The sequence below is a fragment of the Rhipicephalus microplus genome, chromosome X, assembly GCF_043290135.1.
Source record: "Rhipicephalus microplus isolate Deutch F79 chromosome X, USDA_Rmic, whole genome shotgun sequence".
NCBI lineage: Eukaryota > Metazoa > Arthropoda > Arachnida > Ixodida > Ixodidae > Rhipicephalus > Rhipicephalus microplus.
Window position 1 is genome coordinate 453,382,189 of NC_134710.1, and position 17,590 is coordinate 453,399,778.

Genomic DNA, 17,590 nt, shown 5'->3' on the forward strand with positions numbered 1-17,590 from the left:
GGTAAACACTTCTCTCCCTTATATATATATATATATATATATATATATATATATATATATATATATATATATATATTTGCAGTGATTCATTGATTGATATGAGGGGTTTAACGTCCCAAAATCACCATAATATTTTGAGAGACGCCGGCTGTAGTGGAGGGCTCCGGAAATTTCGACCACCTGTGGTTCTTTAACGTGCACCCAAATCTGAGCACACGGGCCGACAACATTTCCACCTCCATCAGAAATGCAGCCGCTGCAGCCGGGATTCAAACCCACGACCTGCTAAACTTGCAGGTATTTAAAGTAGGTGACATAAGCAGAAAATGGTCTATTTTACAGAATTTTTGTCAGGCCCTGTAAATGTTTTTTTTTGTGAGCAGTAGGGAGAACTCCGCCACTGCCTTGGCGTGGGCTGGGGTGGTGAACAAAGCCTTTGGCTCCACTTCGCCAGAGTTAGAAGGGACCTCTTTGGCTGCTGGACTGCCCTGGCTGCTGCCAGGGCTTGCAGTGCTGGATGGTGTGGCCGTTTGTTGTGTGGGCAGGGCAGCCTTCAATGCACCCACCACGGGGCGAGGCGGCAGTTGCCTGGGATCGCTGTGCGTGTTCTGGGCAACCGCGAAAAGCTGTTGTGGTGCTGTCTCTGGCGCAGCACTTCAGCAAAAGATGTTTGCGGAAATGTTAATGAAAATCGCTGTCATGCTTCGCGGAATTTTTCGTTCTCTTTGACCTTGATGGTCATAATTTTCTTTTTTTATTCCAGGCTGGGCAGGCTCTGGTGTACGCGGGGTGATTACCATCGCAGTTTGCACAGTGTGTTTCTTCTCGAGTGCATTCTACGGTAGAGGGGCCTGTCGTTCTACATTTAGGACAAGTAAGCTGCCCTTGCCAGCTTTGGGACGCGTGATCAAACCTCTGGCACTTGACACAGTGCCACAGGTTTGGAATGAATGGCCTTACTGCTAATTTTATGAAGCCGGTTTCTATGGTTTAGGTAATGTGTTGCAGACAAAGGTGAGTATCAGACGTTTAGATGGTGTTTCGTTGTTTCCACGCATTATCTTGATGCGCAGAACTTGGATTACTTTATATTCTGTCCATCCTTCCAGTAGTTCCTTAACGCTGAAGCAAATGAGGCCCTAGTCGGTTACTACGCCTTTGACGGTATTCATGCTACGGTGGAAAGTTACAAAGATAGGGAAATTTCCAATGGCTACCAGATGGGCCAGTTTGTCCTTTTACTTTTTGCCTCGTATTTCTAGGAGTAACTCACCACTTCCCAGCTTTTTGACCTTGAAACCAATTTTAATTGTATCCCTGAGGCATTTCGCTACGAGGAACGGTGAAATCACTCGCGCTAACTTAGTTTCATGCTCGCTGTGTATGGTGTGGTATTCCGCAAAAGACTGTTTGTATTGCGTAGAGAAGATGAAGCTTTCCTCATTGTAGCTCTTTAAAGCACAATCATTGAGACAGTAGAGAGGTTTCAACATGTGATAACGGAAAGTTTTGGCGGTGATGGTGGCCACTGAACTCGGAGCCCAACAAGGAGATACTACAAGGTTGAATAACAAACACTTGGAGGCGCAAGCCATGGATCGCCACTAAACCACATGTAACTACCCTAAAGGCAGCAACTACACAAGGTTAATCCTTGCCGTCAGAAAAATTAGAAGGAAATGAAAAGAGTAGAAGAAAGGAAAGAATAAAAGAGGGAAGAAGACGAATACGTAGGGAGAAAAAGAGAGAGATAGGAAAAGGCGACTGCCGATTTTCCTGGGTGGGTAAGCCCAGGGGTGCCGTCTACGTGAAGCTGAGGCCAAAGGTGGGTATTGCCTCAGCGGGGAGAAGGGGGGCTTAAGGGTCCAATATTCTGGCGTCTGCTCAGCTCCCAGAATCCCCTTTTCGCCGGATATGGCAAAGCCACGCATGGCTCGGCGTGAGAGAGGGTCAAAAGCCCCCAATTTGCTCGGGTCCATGGTGTCGCTACACAGCAAACACCTGGTCGCGCAGACGCCCCTGCGGAGATAACTTATGTAATTTCACCAGGAAAACTCGTCCTCTATGGCTACCCTGATGCTATGTAAAAGTATTTCTTCAGATATAGGTCAACTTGTATTGATGTATAAGAAACATGGGTCGTATAGCGGATAATCAATGTAGTGCCACAAGGCAGCGTTGTCGGACCCTTGATCCTTAGTTTGTGTGTAAATGACATAGTCTCTATATCATCTGTCGTTAAATGTTTTTATGCATGCTGACGACACTAGCGTATTCCTTTCGTATTCACCAGATGCCAAGATTTTCACAAATCTAAAGCTGGTTATAGTGAGTAATCTGTAACGAAGGTTATATGCGATTGACTATCAATACAAAAAACAAAGGCAATGCTTTTTGGTGTGTTGATGCACGAGTTTTGTTGTACAAGGTGACCTAGTTTATCACGGCTCAGAAATAGGGGTAGAGATATAGATAAACTTAACTCTATCAGAGTGTTTGATGTAGATTTTAGAGAATGACTTCAGTGGCGTGAACACGTGAATACGATAATTCAATGTTTAGGTCTCATAACCAGTATTGTGAATTCGACTTGTTACTTATTCTGCGAAGTCAGAAAAATTGTCCAATTATGAAGATGTATTTGCTTCGTCCTTAGACTACTGTCATTGGTATCGTTGATATACCGTAGAAATAAACCTCTCGTGGCTATTACTAATACAAACATTATTTTGGCATTTGCGAACAGTATGGCAACGCCGTATACTGCTGCGCACTGCAATTAGAACTAAGAATATATAGAGCACAAGACATATATGAGCACAGGTCAATGCGTGAATATTACCTGAGTTGTGAACGTCTGAATTCTATTGACTTAGAATAAAAAATATCAATCAGAGAGAAATATTTTTTATAAAATGTTCAATGCAGTGTAAATGCTTGTTAGCAGCAAATGCTTTTCCAGAAACTTCGGCGTTAAAACTGCAATTTTAAAAGGACTAATGAATATGCGTGAAGTAAACTTGCCTAAGTTTACTGAAAATTTCGTAGCTAGGCATATACTTGCAACATAAATAGAAGGTATACGAAAGAGACACGCGGGTGCCAGGAACTAAGAAACCAAGCTGCCCATAAGCAACTTCGTCTACACTACCCTTACACTTTCTAGCAGCGAATTCGCTTTCAAGGGGGGCCTTGCACGCACATCTATTCGTTAAACCTAACTATTGCAAAGCGCAAGTTTAAATTATCTGTTGTGCTTGTGTATCGAGCAGATGTGACGTGTGTAAACGCATAGTTTTGTCTGTAAGAAATTAACTAATGATGCATTTCATTTTCTTGGTAGTTTTGTGGCAGTGTCTGACAGTATTGTGTTTATAGTGACGCTTTTTTTCTGTGTTGGACTATTTAAACAGAATACATTTGCCAAATACATTTGCCATTGCTGTTGCATTTGCCGATATGGGGCCAAAGGACACCTTCAAGCCACCCTAAAATGGTTTTTCCCTGGACCTCTCATTACATACTTTGTGGATAACAAATCAATCAAACGAAATCGTTAGCAATGGAACTGCAACCGCGTCTGGGTGAACGGCATTAACATTGCACTTCAACGGCCCGAACCTCGTCTTTGATATACACCTTCCGACGTTGTTCGCATCGGTGCTTTTGCTCAAACCATAACTTTCTGTGGCCGAGCAACTTTTTTCTGTAAAACTTTTTTGTTGGGCTAGTTGGATATTTATCATACTGTATGATAATTAGTGCACTTTTGACTTCCACAAGCACTCAAGCAATCACTCACTCATCCACCCTACACAGTAAAAATTTTTACATCCAAAAAGGTGTAAAAAGGGTGTTTTTACAAGAAAGCACCCTTTGCAACACCTTTTAACACCCATAAATGGTCGATTGAAAAAAATCACCCATTTGTTTGGGTGCTTGCCTCGATAGCACCCTAAAATGGGCTCTAAGGGTGCTTTTGTGCCTGAGAAGGGTGTAGGTGACGATTCATCAGATGGAATATGCAGCATGAGAAGAACACATTATTATACTATTTGGGATTTTCGTCTCAAAAACCTCGATATGATTATGAGGGTCGTCGTAGTGGAAAGCTCTAGAGATTTTGACCATTTGGTGTTCTTTAATTGGCACTGATATCGCACAGTGCACAGGCTTCTACTTTTTCGCCTCCATCTGAAGTCGGCTGCCACGGCCAGCATCGAACCCACGACCTTCGGATTGGCGGCTGAGCAGCGTATCTACTGCACGAATATGTGGACCTTGCGTGAAATGACGGCCTAGACTTAGAATGTGTGAAGGTGCTCTCCGAATACAGAAAAATGCCAGCAGAAGCAAATCGTGTTTTATCTATAATGGCAATTAACTGCAATCCACGTTACGAAAGCTCACCTTAGCGTTGGTTATAAACTACATGTTTGTTGTGGATTATATACAGCAACATAATGTTCGCCCGAGTATGGGTGTGTGTGCGTGAGCCTGCGCATGTGTTCGCGTGTAAGCGCGATTGTGTGTACACCCGTGCATGTGTGCGTGCGCGTGTATGTGCGAGTCCGTGCTTGTGTTAAGCGTGCCTGTGCACATGTGTACGCCCATGCATGCGTGCGTTTACAGTCGCGTGCGTGTGTTGCCGTATGTGTGTATACGTGTATGTGTGTGCGCCTGTGAATAAGTATGCGTGTGTATCAGCCCGTGCACCCTCAAATTTCGTGTGTGTGTGCGGGGGGGGCACTGCTTCTTAGTGTTTAAGGTCCCACACCTGTTCAGACTAGGAGTCTATATGGGAGGTGGCTTAAGAAATGGCGGTGGTCAACGCACTGTACACGGACTATTCAGTATATGGAAAACAGCTGCTCATTTTCGTACCTCATCATTGCTTACGAACTTGCTGTGGTAGCTGATTAGGTCCGCTGAGGCGCTTCTACGCTCGAAAACGTGGGTTATGACCAATTCACACGGAAAGCTGTCACTGCACTTATGCACAACCATCGTTTATATTAACAACGTTTAACAAGAACGTGCCCTGCCTTTGCTACAGGTGCTTAGCTAGCTCATTGGGCAACCATATGGAATTATGTGCTGATCATGTGGTCAGCAAAAAGTTTGTTATAACAACCTCGGCACGTTTCGTGGTGCGTGACAAGCCTTCTAATCATCCACGACTGTGGATTAATTTGTTCCAGCTTCGACTACGCATTCAGTGTTTGCGGCACTATACGCGGAATTGCCAGACACGGACAAGGCGAAAGGAAATTCCTCTGGAAAAAGGTGTAGCGATGCTCTCCCGCTAATGCCACCGAGAACAAAATAATTATTGCTTCTGGCCATTCCATGGTGCACTTTGTTTTCCGCAAGTTTTGCTTCACTATTTTTAGCCCACTGCAATCGCATTCCATCAAAATACTCAAACAACCGAGGCTGGTAAATAACCTGCGTCGCTGTGCGACTGGCTGGAAGGAGAGTTGCCATTTACAAGGAGTCATTCCGCGTCGAACGGCCGTCTGCCGTATGCGCCATAGCGTTTGCCTTTCGGCGCCGTCTTGGCGGGTTTCCCGCTCCTCCCCTCCCCCCGCTCACCCCGGCCAGCGTTGCTCCAACAACGGCGGCGTAGATAAGCGAATAGTTGCGTCACCGAACACCTGCGTCGACAGCTGCGGCGCCGCCGCCAGTGCCTCCTCCTTCTCTCTCTCAACGTTGCCCTCTCTGTCTCATTCGTCTTTCAAATGCGTTGCGTTGGTCTGGGGTCTTGGTCGCTGTGTGTGTTCTAGCGAACAGGCGCATATTCAATGGTCGTCACGCATGACACCGTGTTCGAAGTGACGCTTGGATTAAGGAATATTCATGGAGTGGTGGATACGGACAATGTGGGCCTGTTTACGGTGAGCGTACTGTTTTCGTAGGTAGTAATCATACAGCGCTAGCTGGGCGCCTGCAGCAGCTCTGCCGAAGTAGGCTGCCAGCCATTTACAACAGCATGCGTTCGCGGGCCTGTTGCAGATTCCCGATTAAACGTGTGACTTAATGAGTTCACACTGCTATGCGCGATGTTGTGTAATTGCCTGCATCACTCATACAGTGAGTGATGTGATCACTTAACAAGGGCGGGATTAGTTGCTGATCGCACATTGTCTCTACACTGCACAAAGTGATTGATATTGTTTTAAGATGTGCTTTGGGCTACATCGTAATAACATTTCTATTAATACTCAAATGTGCAACGTGCTTCTGTAGGTGTAAGCGTAAAAAAGAAAGAAAAAGAAAAAAATTATGTACAGAGGCACACTGTACGAAATGGCTTTTTTTTGCTTAAAGACGGTATAGTTGGAGGTGCTGATATGCCGCGAGGCTCCCAGCACGTGCGCCTCGGTCATTTAGGCTATTTGAAACAAGTGTCACCAGCAACAAGGAAAGATCTAGCAGACTTCCAAAGACGCGTTGTTGTGGCCATTGCCGTGCGTTGTTTTCCCTCGTTTCTTTTTGCTGTTTTCGTGCTTTGCCTTCATCTGCGATAACGTTCGGCGTTATAACAGAATCGAGAGAGTATACGTGACTGTGGGAGCTATGTGCGGTAGCTCTAGCATAAGCCATGGCTGCTGCAACGTAGACGGCGTCCGCGCGCGTTGGTGTCGTTCGAGCGCTCCTACTTGCTTGATTGTGTTTAACTGAGTATTTAGGCACGGGTTACGTTTGTAAATCTCGTGGTCAATAATCGCTAATAGCGTGCCCCTGATTGCCATCAGAGGATGGGCTTGATTGTCGAAATATGCCAGACGCTTTTTCTGAAAGCAAGCTTTGAAAACATTTCTTTAAAGAAATACTTTCATACGTGCTAGGCAGTGCCTATTGCAGGCCCGCAACTCTTTAAAAACTGGACGAGCTATCACATCTTTTATCAAATTACAATGATTTAAGATGATTGAATTATAGATGAGGATTTTCTGTGCTAGTATAAGTGCACAAAACACATTTTCGCAACCCTACGTCTAGAAAGCAGGCAAATAGGCACAGCATCAAATTTGGATTAGATTCCATTGCAGGAGCGTCTTGGGAGGGTAGAAAGAACGAGAAAATTGTTCATTTTTGATGCCGTTATAGAGGCAGTCAGAATTGCACTTTTTGGTGACTTGTAATAATTCCTCAGATTGTTAGAGGCGTGATTAAAGTCAGTAAATCTTTTACTTTTTTTTGCAGACCTCTTCGCTAGTGCCACGCCCAAGATCATTTGTTCTTATGTAAAAGGGAAAGAAGAAATGTCTTCACTGTTTGTACATGAAGAGGTAAGTTTCTTGTGCATTTTGATTAATGGTACATGTTCTGAACGTTGTACTTTAAGAATTGTTTTTCACACTGGCTCACTACCCTAGAAGGAATTTGATTCTTAGGTGAGTTCAGGCTTTCGTAAGTGCCATTTTTGAGCTGTAGTCTTACACTTCACCTCAATTCGGGAATTTGCTGTATGCTGGAAAACTCTTATCTTTATCGTACAAAATTATTGGAATGTATGGGTTGTATGCTTCGAGTTCAGTTTAATGTCAATTACACATTATTTTGAAGGATACACGCTACACATTCTTTATATATGGTGCTGGCAGAACAGCACGAACATCCTTTTATGAGAAGTCATATTTGCTCTTATTACAGGATGAGAGGGTGCCGCTGACGTCCTGCGTAGTCTACCCCGGCCACAGCCTAGAGCAAGCCTACTTCCTGAACCTCAACATGGATAACCGAAAAATCTTCCGTGTCAGTAATGACGAAGAAGGAGTGACAGCACTGATGAGTTGATTTTTTTTATTTTCAACATTGTCTACGGCCGCAAGGCCTTTAACCACCACCGTGATTGAGCGGCTTTTTCTCGGCGTGAGTTTGGAGTTTATCAAAGAAGTTGTTCAGGCAGTACGACGCTGAAAGTTTTAGTGTCACAATGCCTGAAATACTTTTTCTAGTGTGGTCATGGTAGATGAACAAATATTGTTATTTGTGTAAGTTATTTTCCTTAAATATAGCTGGACCATTCCATGCCAAACGTCCCAGCCACTTTGGCGACCATCTGAATTGACTCACTGCGTTGAAAACAGTGAACTGCTAGAATACTTCAGCGAGAAAAAAGTTTTGTTCATGTGGCTGGCTTATAACTTCCTGGAGAAATGCCTTCTGTGTGCTGTTTGTGGAAAATTTCGTTTTAAAACTACCGCTTATTTTTTGTAAACCAAATTCTGTCTACCTGTTAAGTAAATGTGCTTCTGTAAGGTATTTGAAGCTCAATAATAATAGTGAAATTTTTTTGCCACATTCGCTTCCAGTATTAAAGCCAAAATGTGTTATGTTTGCATTTGTATTGCAATATTGCACGTATGAATATCTGAGCAGTGAATACTTACTCCACAGAAGGTATACTTTGAGGAAAAAATATCTCTATACCTATCAAGCTGCTGAAATATACGAGAAAATATCACGAATTTCACAAAATTTTGATTTTGTCCGTATTGAGATGCAATTTGCTCCATGTTGTGGTACAATGAAAACTCATCATTATACCTAAACTGTAAGAAAATGAAATTCTTTCCGTAATAAAAATCTTATCGCAAAAAGGACAGGAAAGAGCGCTGTTAACTGAATTTTATTGAAGGTGCTATGAGCGTTTTTATACTGAGCACAAGACCAGGGCTCATCTGCAACAACACATGTGTGACCATGACAAAATAATTTTAACCGAGAAAAGAATACTGTTTTTCCAAAAAGATAAGTGAAGGTGTACTGATGCATTGATCCTTGGCCTTCCTGATAAAGAGTTCTAAAATCTCGCATTTTTCTGCTTGCTTTTTTTTCAAAAACCGTGTTTTATGAAACTTAGGACTACACTTACATTCTTTACGGTGTCCGGCCATGAGACTACTATAGCCCTTCTTAACATTTAAAGCATGCCGTCTTGCTTGATCATTGAAGCATTGCCCAGTTTTTCCTATGTTGACTTTTCCACGTGTTAGCGGTATCTCATACACATTAGATTGGCATTCAGTAAACCTATTCTAGTGACGAATGGTGCAAGATTGACTATTCCTGTTGCTGTAAGTACATGCACTTTTGAAAGCTTGCAAGGGGTGGAAAACAACAATGTCATATCTGTTGGCTCTTTTCCTAAAATTGTGAGACACCTTAAGTACGTAGTACTGTGTGACATGCAAAGGTGATTGGTCATTCTCTTTTTCTTTTGGTCCTGTTTTCTTTAACTTTACTATCTGCAGGAGGGTTTCGCAAACAAGTGTGATGATGCTGTTGGGGTATTGGCTGGTGCTATCAGCCCAGGAGTGCTAAGAATGTTTTGCCTTTTGATAGTGGGCATTCAAAATTAGTAGAAAGAGGAATTAATACCACATGTATTCAGGCCACCCTTCAGAAGTCATGTTAGCACAAGGGTGAGGTCAGGCTTAAAAACCAGATTAAAAGACTAAAAGATGCTGGGTATCCCAACAGAATCATCACACCCGTTCGCAAAACCCTCCTGCAGAAAGTAAAGTTAAAGAAGACAGGACCAACAAAAAACAATGACAAAAACCTTTGCATGTTATACCACATCACGTGTTTCACAATTAAAAAAATAGCCAGCAGATATGATATTAGCGTGTTGTTTTTCACCCCTTGCAAGCTTTCAAAAGTGTGTGTAATAAACAGCAACAGGAATAGTCAATCTTGCCCCATTCGTCACGAGAGTAGGTTTACTTAATGCCAATTTAACGTTTGTAGAAGTATTTTTTATCAGGTAAACCAACAATCAGTGCATCACTACACATTCACTTATCCTTTCCGAGAGGGAGTATTCTTTTCACAGTTAAGATTATTTTGTAGTGCTCACACGTGTCGTCGCGCATGAAAACGGTTCTTGTACTCCGTATAAAAGTACTCGTAGCACATTCATTAAATTCAGTTGACAGTCGGTGCTCTTTCCTGTCTTTTCTGTCTCTTCCTAAAATTGTCGCGCTGTGACTAGCACACAACCACGATGAACCAACTCTCCCAAATTAAGCTCTTGTTACGTAACACGTAGACCGAGTATCGTATGGAAAGAAGAAGCGGTGCTTTTAAAATAAATTTTTTCACATACAACACCTAGAAAGCATTCCAGGAAGTTCAGAAGGCAGCCACGTGACTAAATATTTTTCCTCTCCTAAATATTCCAGAAGTTCACTATTTTCAATGCAGCACGAGTTTTTCGAATACATTTGAGATGGTTGCCAAAATGGCTGGGACATTTCGCATAAAGTGACCCAGCTGTGTCATTAGCCATAATTATGCATTACCTTTTTTGTTTTTTGTGTGTCCTGACTCAGTTTTGTGTTTGTTTTTAGCTTATTGTGTTTCTGATCATTGTATTGGTTTCTTAAGTATTCGCTAAAGTTATATGTGCGAAAACCCGTATATGTTTGCATGTACATCATTTCTCATAACCAATTGTTATACATCCAGGAATACAAAGCTTAAACCACAGTGATTGTATACATTTGAAAACACTATCCATATATATTTTTGTGTGCATCACTTCTTGGAAACAATTGTGTACATGAAGGCGTATATAGTGAAATCATGGTGATTTTATATATTTGAAAGAATCATAAGTGTATAATTGCCTGTATTTCATTCCTATTAACCGATTGTGTACATGAAGGAGTATTACACAGGAAACCACTTAGATTGTAGATACATGAAAGAATTATAGGGATATATTAGCGTGTATTTCATTTGTAGTCTCTGTGTACTTGAAGCAGTATACTAAATTGAAACCAGTGTAATTGTATGTTGCAAAGAATTGTCAATAAAGTGAAACTGAAAAAATATAATAAACATTCGAGGTGTTGCATGTGTAGTGTACGTATACGTGAACGTATATCTGGTGAAAAAGTTGTGTGGCAGAAGAAAAGTTTGTTTTATTTGCCTAATAAATAAACGCAATATGCAAGGGCAGCAAGGCTTCATTTTCTGTAACGCGCATTATGCATATACTGTGAAGTATATATAGACCCAGCACAAGTTCATACACGATTGTACGCGTTTATATTTTTGCCCAGACGCAATGAATGGAGCTCGACAGGTGGCGCACCATCGATAATCAGGACCACTTTCTTCAAGTAGTGTGTAATCAGTGCATGCTGATATCTATTAATGCAGTCTGAAAGAATACTGCCACCCCTGCCATGGGCACTCAACACCCTTGTGCACCCTTCTCGCACCCTCCTCAGAGGGTGCTAAAAAAGTGATGGACATTGAAGGCACTCTTCCTTAAAGGTGTTTTTGTAACACCCTGCAGTTTTTTTACATGTACACCCTATTCTAAGGGTGCATGGTAAAGCACCCTTTTTGGAAGGTGCTGAATTAACACCCTTAGGGTGTCGTCCACAGGACAAGCTCATTTACACCCTTCTGGGTGTAAAAACTTTTACTGTGTAGAAACACACACGACACTGAGTGCTCCCCACGGCAGTCGCAGCAACTCGATGTGGTGGACAAAAACCACCGGCAGCCGCTACAGCTGCACGTTCTGCCACCACCGGCAGTTACGGTACCTGTCAGAGGAATCGGTAGTGGCGTGGGAGTAGAGGGCGCTCACCCCAGCGCCTCCTCGCCAACATGGTTGTAATACGCTACGTTTTGTCCCAATGAGTCATCCCCCCAATCTAGCCATGTAACCGAAAGTAACCAGATTGACCACGACAAATCGAAGAGTGTACCTATCCCACAAAAGCTTTTGCGGAAGGCATCTCTGGTGGAATTGAGAAATCAATCGTATTCGACGCACAAGGTAACGAGAGATAACCAGGAAAAAAATATGTTATATAACATTGAAGAGGCTGATAACCACAGTGAGGGAAATTCTCCCAGTAAATTACATCTGCAGCAAAACATTGCCTCAGCTATACGAAATGTCTTTACGCCGTTACGATACCTAAAAGTAGGCTGACGGCGTATCCGAATGGGGCCTGGCAGTGAATGAGACCAAGCCGGTAGACTGCCTCGGCGGTGCCATTGAGGTAGCCACCACCGACCCACGTGGCTGCGATGGAAGCGGGAAAGAAACATGATTGTTTAATTGTTGCTGCCATGTGTTATACTTACTTGGAACACTGATCCTGAGCAATACACCTAATCTGAATTTCCTAACGGCTCTCGTATTGTTCCATATAGTGATTGCATAACATATAACCACTTACATTGCGTTCTAGTCTGCATTGTGTACCTGTACAGCTATGAATAATATTTGGGCAGATCTCGTGTACCTTGGTAATAGATGTTATCGGTAGCATGCAGAGGGAAGATGATGGTGTTGTAATTTGTAGTGTGCAAAACGTCTACAATGATGCGAAATATTTGTACAATTGTTGCACGCACAGATAGATGTTGAAGGGAAGCATATATTTATATAACCAGTTTGCACTTGCGCAACGATGCCAACAGAAACAGAAGTATTAGCAGCAGGACAATTGATATGCTGATATGAAACACTGGATATCAAGCGCAAGGAAGGCAACCATGGACACTGATACGTATACCAACTGCAGCGGATGGCACGTAATTACAATTTACGTTAACCCGACGTGACGGCTGTATCATAGCAGTACATGTGTAATGTATATTTATTTGAACAGCCAGCACTGTAACAACAGTTGACGTTTCACGAACATTAGCTTCTCTTTGAAAAGTAGTTGCTAGACCTGACCTGGCTTTGCGTTAGAATACTGGATTACCACGCAGAATGCTGGGGATCAATTCCATTGGAAACCTGTCATTTCATTTTTGCATTCGTTGGGTCACCGCTGCCGATGTCAGCTTTTCTTTATCGTTCACGCGTTACAATTGCCCATGTGTGCTCCCCGATTATGAGTAAGTACTATCACTCACTTCTGACACTGCGACTATATGGTTGAAAGTGTTTGACGACGTACGTGACGGAATTGTGACCATATTTTTCTTCCGTTTTAGTTTACTCACTTTTATTTAAAACGTACACAGGTTCACATAACTATACAGGAGGAGGTCCCAGAGTACTTGGCTGAAGGGGGATCTTCTGCCAGAAAGTGTGTTAAATACATATTAGTAAAATGCAACTCTGTCAACAACGTGGAGTATGTTATAATAATAAATGTAGTAGAGACTGAAGCAGTCAAAGTTTAAGAATTGTATGTGAACAAAACTGCTTAGAGCGTTTAAAACATAACAAAAAATGAGAAATGTTGACTAAATGATTAAGTGAACAAAGGTGAGTAGCCGTTGCACTATTAACATTGCCTGAACATGAACAAATGTAGATATATTACGCATCGTGCAATACTAAAGTATCCAGAAGAAATGTGAATAGCGTGTTTTAAAAAGAGCTAATGATGAAGAATGGATCACGTCTTGCCTAGCGCGTCAAATTCGTCAAACCATTTTACCCTCCCATACGAACTTTTGTTCTAGCCATGCCCTGCCACGGTGGTCTAGTGGCTAATGTACTCGGCTGCTGACCCGCAGGTCGCGGGATCAAATCCCGGCTGGGACGGCTGCATTTCCGATGGAGGCGGAAATGTTGTAGGCCCGTGCACTCAGATTTGGGTGCACGTTAAAGAACCCCAGGTGGTCAAAATTTCCGGAGCCCTCCACTACGGCGTCTCTCATAATCATATGGTGGTTTTGGGACGTGATACCCCACAAATTAATCAATAATTTGTTCTAGCCATGTTAAGAAGGTGATTATGAGAGCACCCAGATGTAAAAGGATAGACATATAAATATATTGTAGTGGTAATTTCGTGAATTCGCAAGGCAATGACGAGGGGGACCATCTCTTAGTGCGAAGAGCAAGCGTGTGCACGAGCTGTAGACGCTGAACTATTCGAGTATTTTTGTCCGTACCAGCTGTCTGCCTACTACCTGGCGTCGCTATTAAACTCCCTTGCAAATGGGTGGAAGTGTGCTGGGTACGCAAATCTGAAACTTCGAAGCCAGTAACCGCCCGCTGCATCAACAATGTCTGATCAGATGACCAAGCAAGGTGCCGCCCAGCAAAGCACAACCCAATCTCAACTGGTCATCGTGCCTGCCACCCTGTGCCAACGGGATCCCCCTTCTTCAGCGGCGCCGAGGACCAAGACGTAGAAGACTGGCTGCATCTGTTTAAAAAGGTGAGTGCCGCCAACAAGTGCAACGACCCATCGAAATCAGAGTATGTCTTATTTTACCTGAAAGACATAGCCAGCCTGTGGTTCGTAGACCACCGTGCTGAATTTGCCACTTGGGTTGCTTTTAAGACCACCCTTGCAGCTGTGTTTGATCGCCCAGCAGTACACAAGCTCCGTGCTGAACAGTGCTTACGCAGACGTGCGTAAAGGCAGAGCGAAAACTTCACAAGCTATATGAAAGATGTCATTGATATATGCCAGCGCTTTAACCTTGAGTTGACCGAACCGGACAAGATCAGGCATATCTTGAAAGGTATAGACGATGATGCATTTCAATTGTTGCTGGCGAAGGACCCAAGTACCGTGTTCGAACTTGTGACCTTGTGCCAGAGCTTGGAAGAGATTCTCCAAGCTCTGGCACAAGACTCTCTCGCTGCCCTGGCCGTCGGTGGTGACAGCACCCTGCTGGTGCAGATAAAAGAATATGTACGCGAAGAGGTCACATGACAGCTTTCGTGTCTCCCGTATATGCCGACCACCGAAGTACCAACGAACCGCCTTACGCCGACCATCCCACAGGCTATTCAGGAGCAGCTTTCTGAGGCGCTGCCATAGCCCACGTCTGCCTCTCCACCAACACCTGTCGCCGCGCCACTCACTTTTGCGGCCATCGTGGCACCGCCACCACGTCGTCTGCTATTGTATACCCAACAACCTGTGCGACCGTCCACCGCGATGTTTTCAGCTACACAGCAGCACTCCGGAAATCCCTGGCGCACTGCTGACATCCGGCCTATATGCCACTTTTGTGGAATTCCAGCTCACGTTGCACGTCTATGTCGTCGGTGCTTCACACAGCACCCCGAGGCACCAACATACCCTGACTACTCGTTTCGGTCTCCATACCACGCGCCTCACGTTCTACCTGAAGTTCACGAATGCGACGCGCAGGCTGCTTTTGGTATTCGAACCTCCGCTTCTACATGTTCTACTTCCTACTCACCTTCCCCTTCAAAAAGGCGTCAGTCTGTGTCGCTTATGTGTCGATGACCCACCTCCATTGAGACAGAAAACTAACTGCCGCAGCTCTAGAGGCACGAGCTGCGTCATCGTCTAATCGCTTGAGTTCTCGCTTGTACCCCGCCAATCTTAATGATGTAATCGTTGAAGGTGTACGAACACTTGCACTCATCGATACTAGTGCCATGTTATGTGTAATAAGTTAAACCTCTGCCACTCTCTTCGTAAACTGACGATGTTTTTCCCGTGGTTTAGCTTAGCACTGCAAGCATCCAACAAATTGAGCCCGTTGCGGCATGTAGAGCAAAAGTGATCATTCGAGACGTGTTGTACACTATTAAATTTTACGTGTTGGCTTTATGTTCCCATGATGGAATTCTTAGATGGGATTTCTTATCACGTCATCAAGCCGTCGTGGGATGCGCTCGGACCTAAGTGGAGCTGTTACCATTTCGTGATGCGCCTTCAGTTGACGCGGATTTATATAGTGTGGTCAATTTTGACGTCGTGACGGACAATCATCTTACACCTTTCAGCGCCCAGTTTGCCCCTACCTACTGTGCTTCACTTTCTGAAGCTACAGTCCTGTTCACGGTATCTAATATCTTCTGTAGCCATCACCACACATCGCCGCCATTCGCCGTTGTGGCACTTTATCAAGACACTACCGGAATATTTATTTCCAATCCCAACTCGTGCCCCTTCAGTTTGCGCCCCAACGAGATGCTCGGCCACATTCAGCCAATCGATGAAGATATTATTGTTCCTGCCAATTTCTTCGACACCGAGCCGAATTGGAAGCTGAACGTGTTGGTTCCTCACTTTGCCTCGGACAGCCTGTCTTCGATTGCATTTCACCGTTCTATTGACAGCCGTCTTGCCCCGGCTCAATTAGAGCAGCTTCTTACCCTGTTGCACAAATTCATGAGCTTGTTTGACTTTCCCCAAGCGGTGCTAGGAAGAAGGAACACCGTTGTTCACAAAATTGACATGTGGAAGAGTACTCCTTTGCGCCCGCGCCTCTATCTTGTGTCGCCAGTGGAGCATCGCGTAATTGCAGAACAAGTAGACGACATGCTACAGCGTGGAGGCATCAAGCCTTCTTGTAGTCCTTGGTCTTTACCAGTTGTAATCGTCAAAAAAACGATGGTTCGATTCGGTTCTGCGTTGACTACAGGCGCCTAAACAACATTGCGAGGAAGATGTTTACCCTCTTCCCCGCATAGACGACGCTGTCGATTGTTCCCAAGGTGCAGAATTTTTTTCCTCTCTTGAGCTTCACTCTGGTTATTGGCAAGTCTGTATGGCTGAGTCTGATCGCCCGAAAACGAACTTCGTCGCACCGGATTGCCTCTATGAATTTACCCTTATGCCATTCTGACTGTGTGATGCGCCCGCCACACTCGAGTGATCGATGGACAGCATTTACACGCGGACTCAAATGGAACATGTGTTTGTGCTATCTTGACGACGTTGTGGTCTTTTCACCCAATTCAACTTTGCATCTCACTCTTCTGCGTAAAATTCTACAGTGCCTTAAAAACGCCAGGCTTCAGCTTAACCAGAAAAAATGACACTTCAGGGCTTAACAACTCACCATACTTGGTCATGTCGTCTCCAAAGCTGTCATCTTTCCCGACCCTGACAAACTTCGAGCTGTTGCCGCATTTACTAAGCCGACTACAGTTCATGAGCTACGGAGCTTTGTGGGCCTGTGCTTCAATTTTTGTCGGTTTGTTCGGAACTTCGCTTCCATCATCGCTACGCTCCCCATGCTCTTTGCTGGCCCTGCGGGTCTTTCGAATTGGACAGCAGCCTGTTACAAATCTTTCGGAACATTGCGCCAACTCTACCTCACCACCCATACTGCGCAATTATGACCATACTGTGCCACCTGAAGTACACACGGATGCAAGTGGCCTCGGCCTTGGTGCAGTACTCGAGCAACGCAAACCAGGTTTTACGGAGTATGTGATCCCCTATGCCAGCTGCGCCCTCGCTAAAGCAGAAGCCAACTATTCTGTTACCGAAAAAGACTGCGTCGCGATTGTGTGGGCGTTAAAGAAGTTTTGCCTCTATTTGTACGGCTAAACTTTTGATGTGGTAACTGACCATTACGCACTCTGTTGGTTAGTTTCACTAAAAGATCTTTCTAGTCATTTCGGGCGTTAGGCACTACGCCTCTAAGAATTCGAGAATCGCGTCGTCTACCTATCCGAGCGAAAGCACTCTGACGCAGATGTGCTTTCACGATCCCCCGTGAAATAAGATGAATCAAAAATCTCAGCCGTTGAATTTCTCCTCTCTGCCGTCAGCGCCACAGACATGCCATCCTAACAGTGTAAGGACCCTTGGATTGTCTCACTCTTGAATATGCTTTCTGACACATCAACTTCCGATTA

At 44.1% G+C, this 17,590-nt stretch overlaps 1 protein-coding gene across 1 annotated transcript in view; it reads right to left on the minus strand.

The window, feature by feature from the left end:
* Positions 1-16,798, minus strand: part of LOC142775518 (high-affinity choline transporter 1-like) — a 73,511-nt gene extending 56,713 nt beyond the window's left edge. Inside the window, exons 1-2 of the mRNA XM_075876960.1 lie at positions 16,786-16,798; positions 11,957-12,064 (exon numbers count right to left, since the gene is read on the minus strand). Of these exons, the coding sequence (XP_075733075.1) occupies positions 11,957-12,064; positions 16,786-16,798 (121 nt within the window). The remainder of the gene's footprint in view (positions 1-11,956; positions 12,065-16,785) is intronic.
* Between the last annotated feature and the right edge of the window lie 792 nt (positions 16,799-17,590).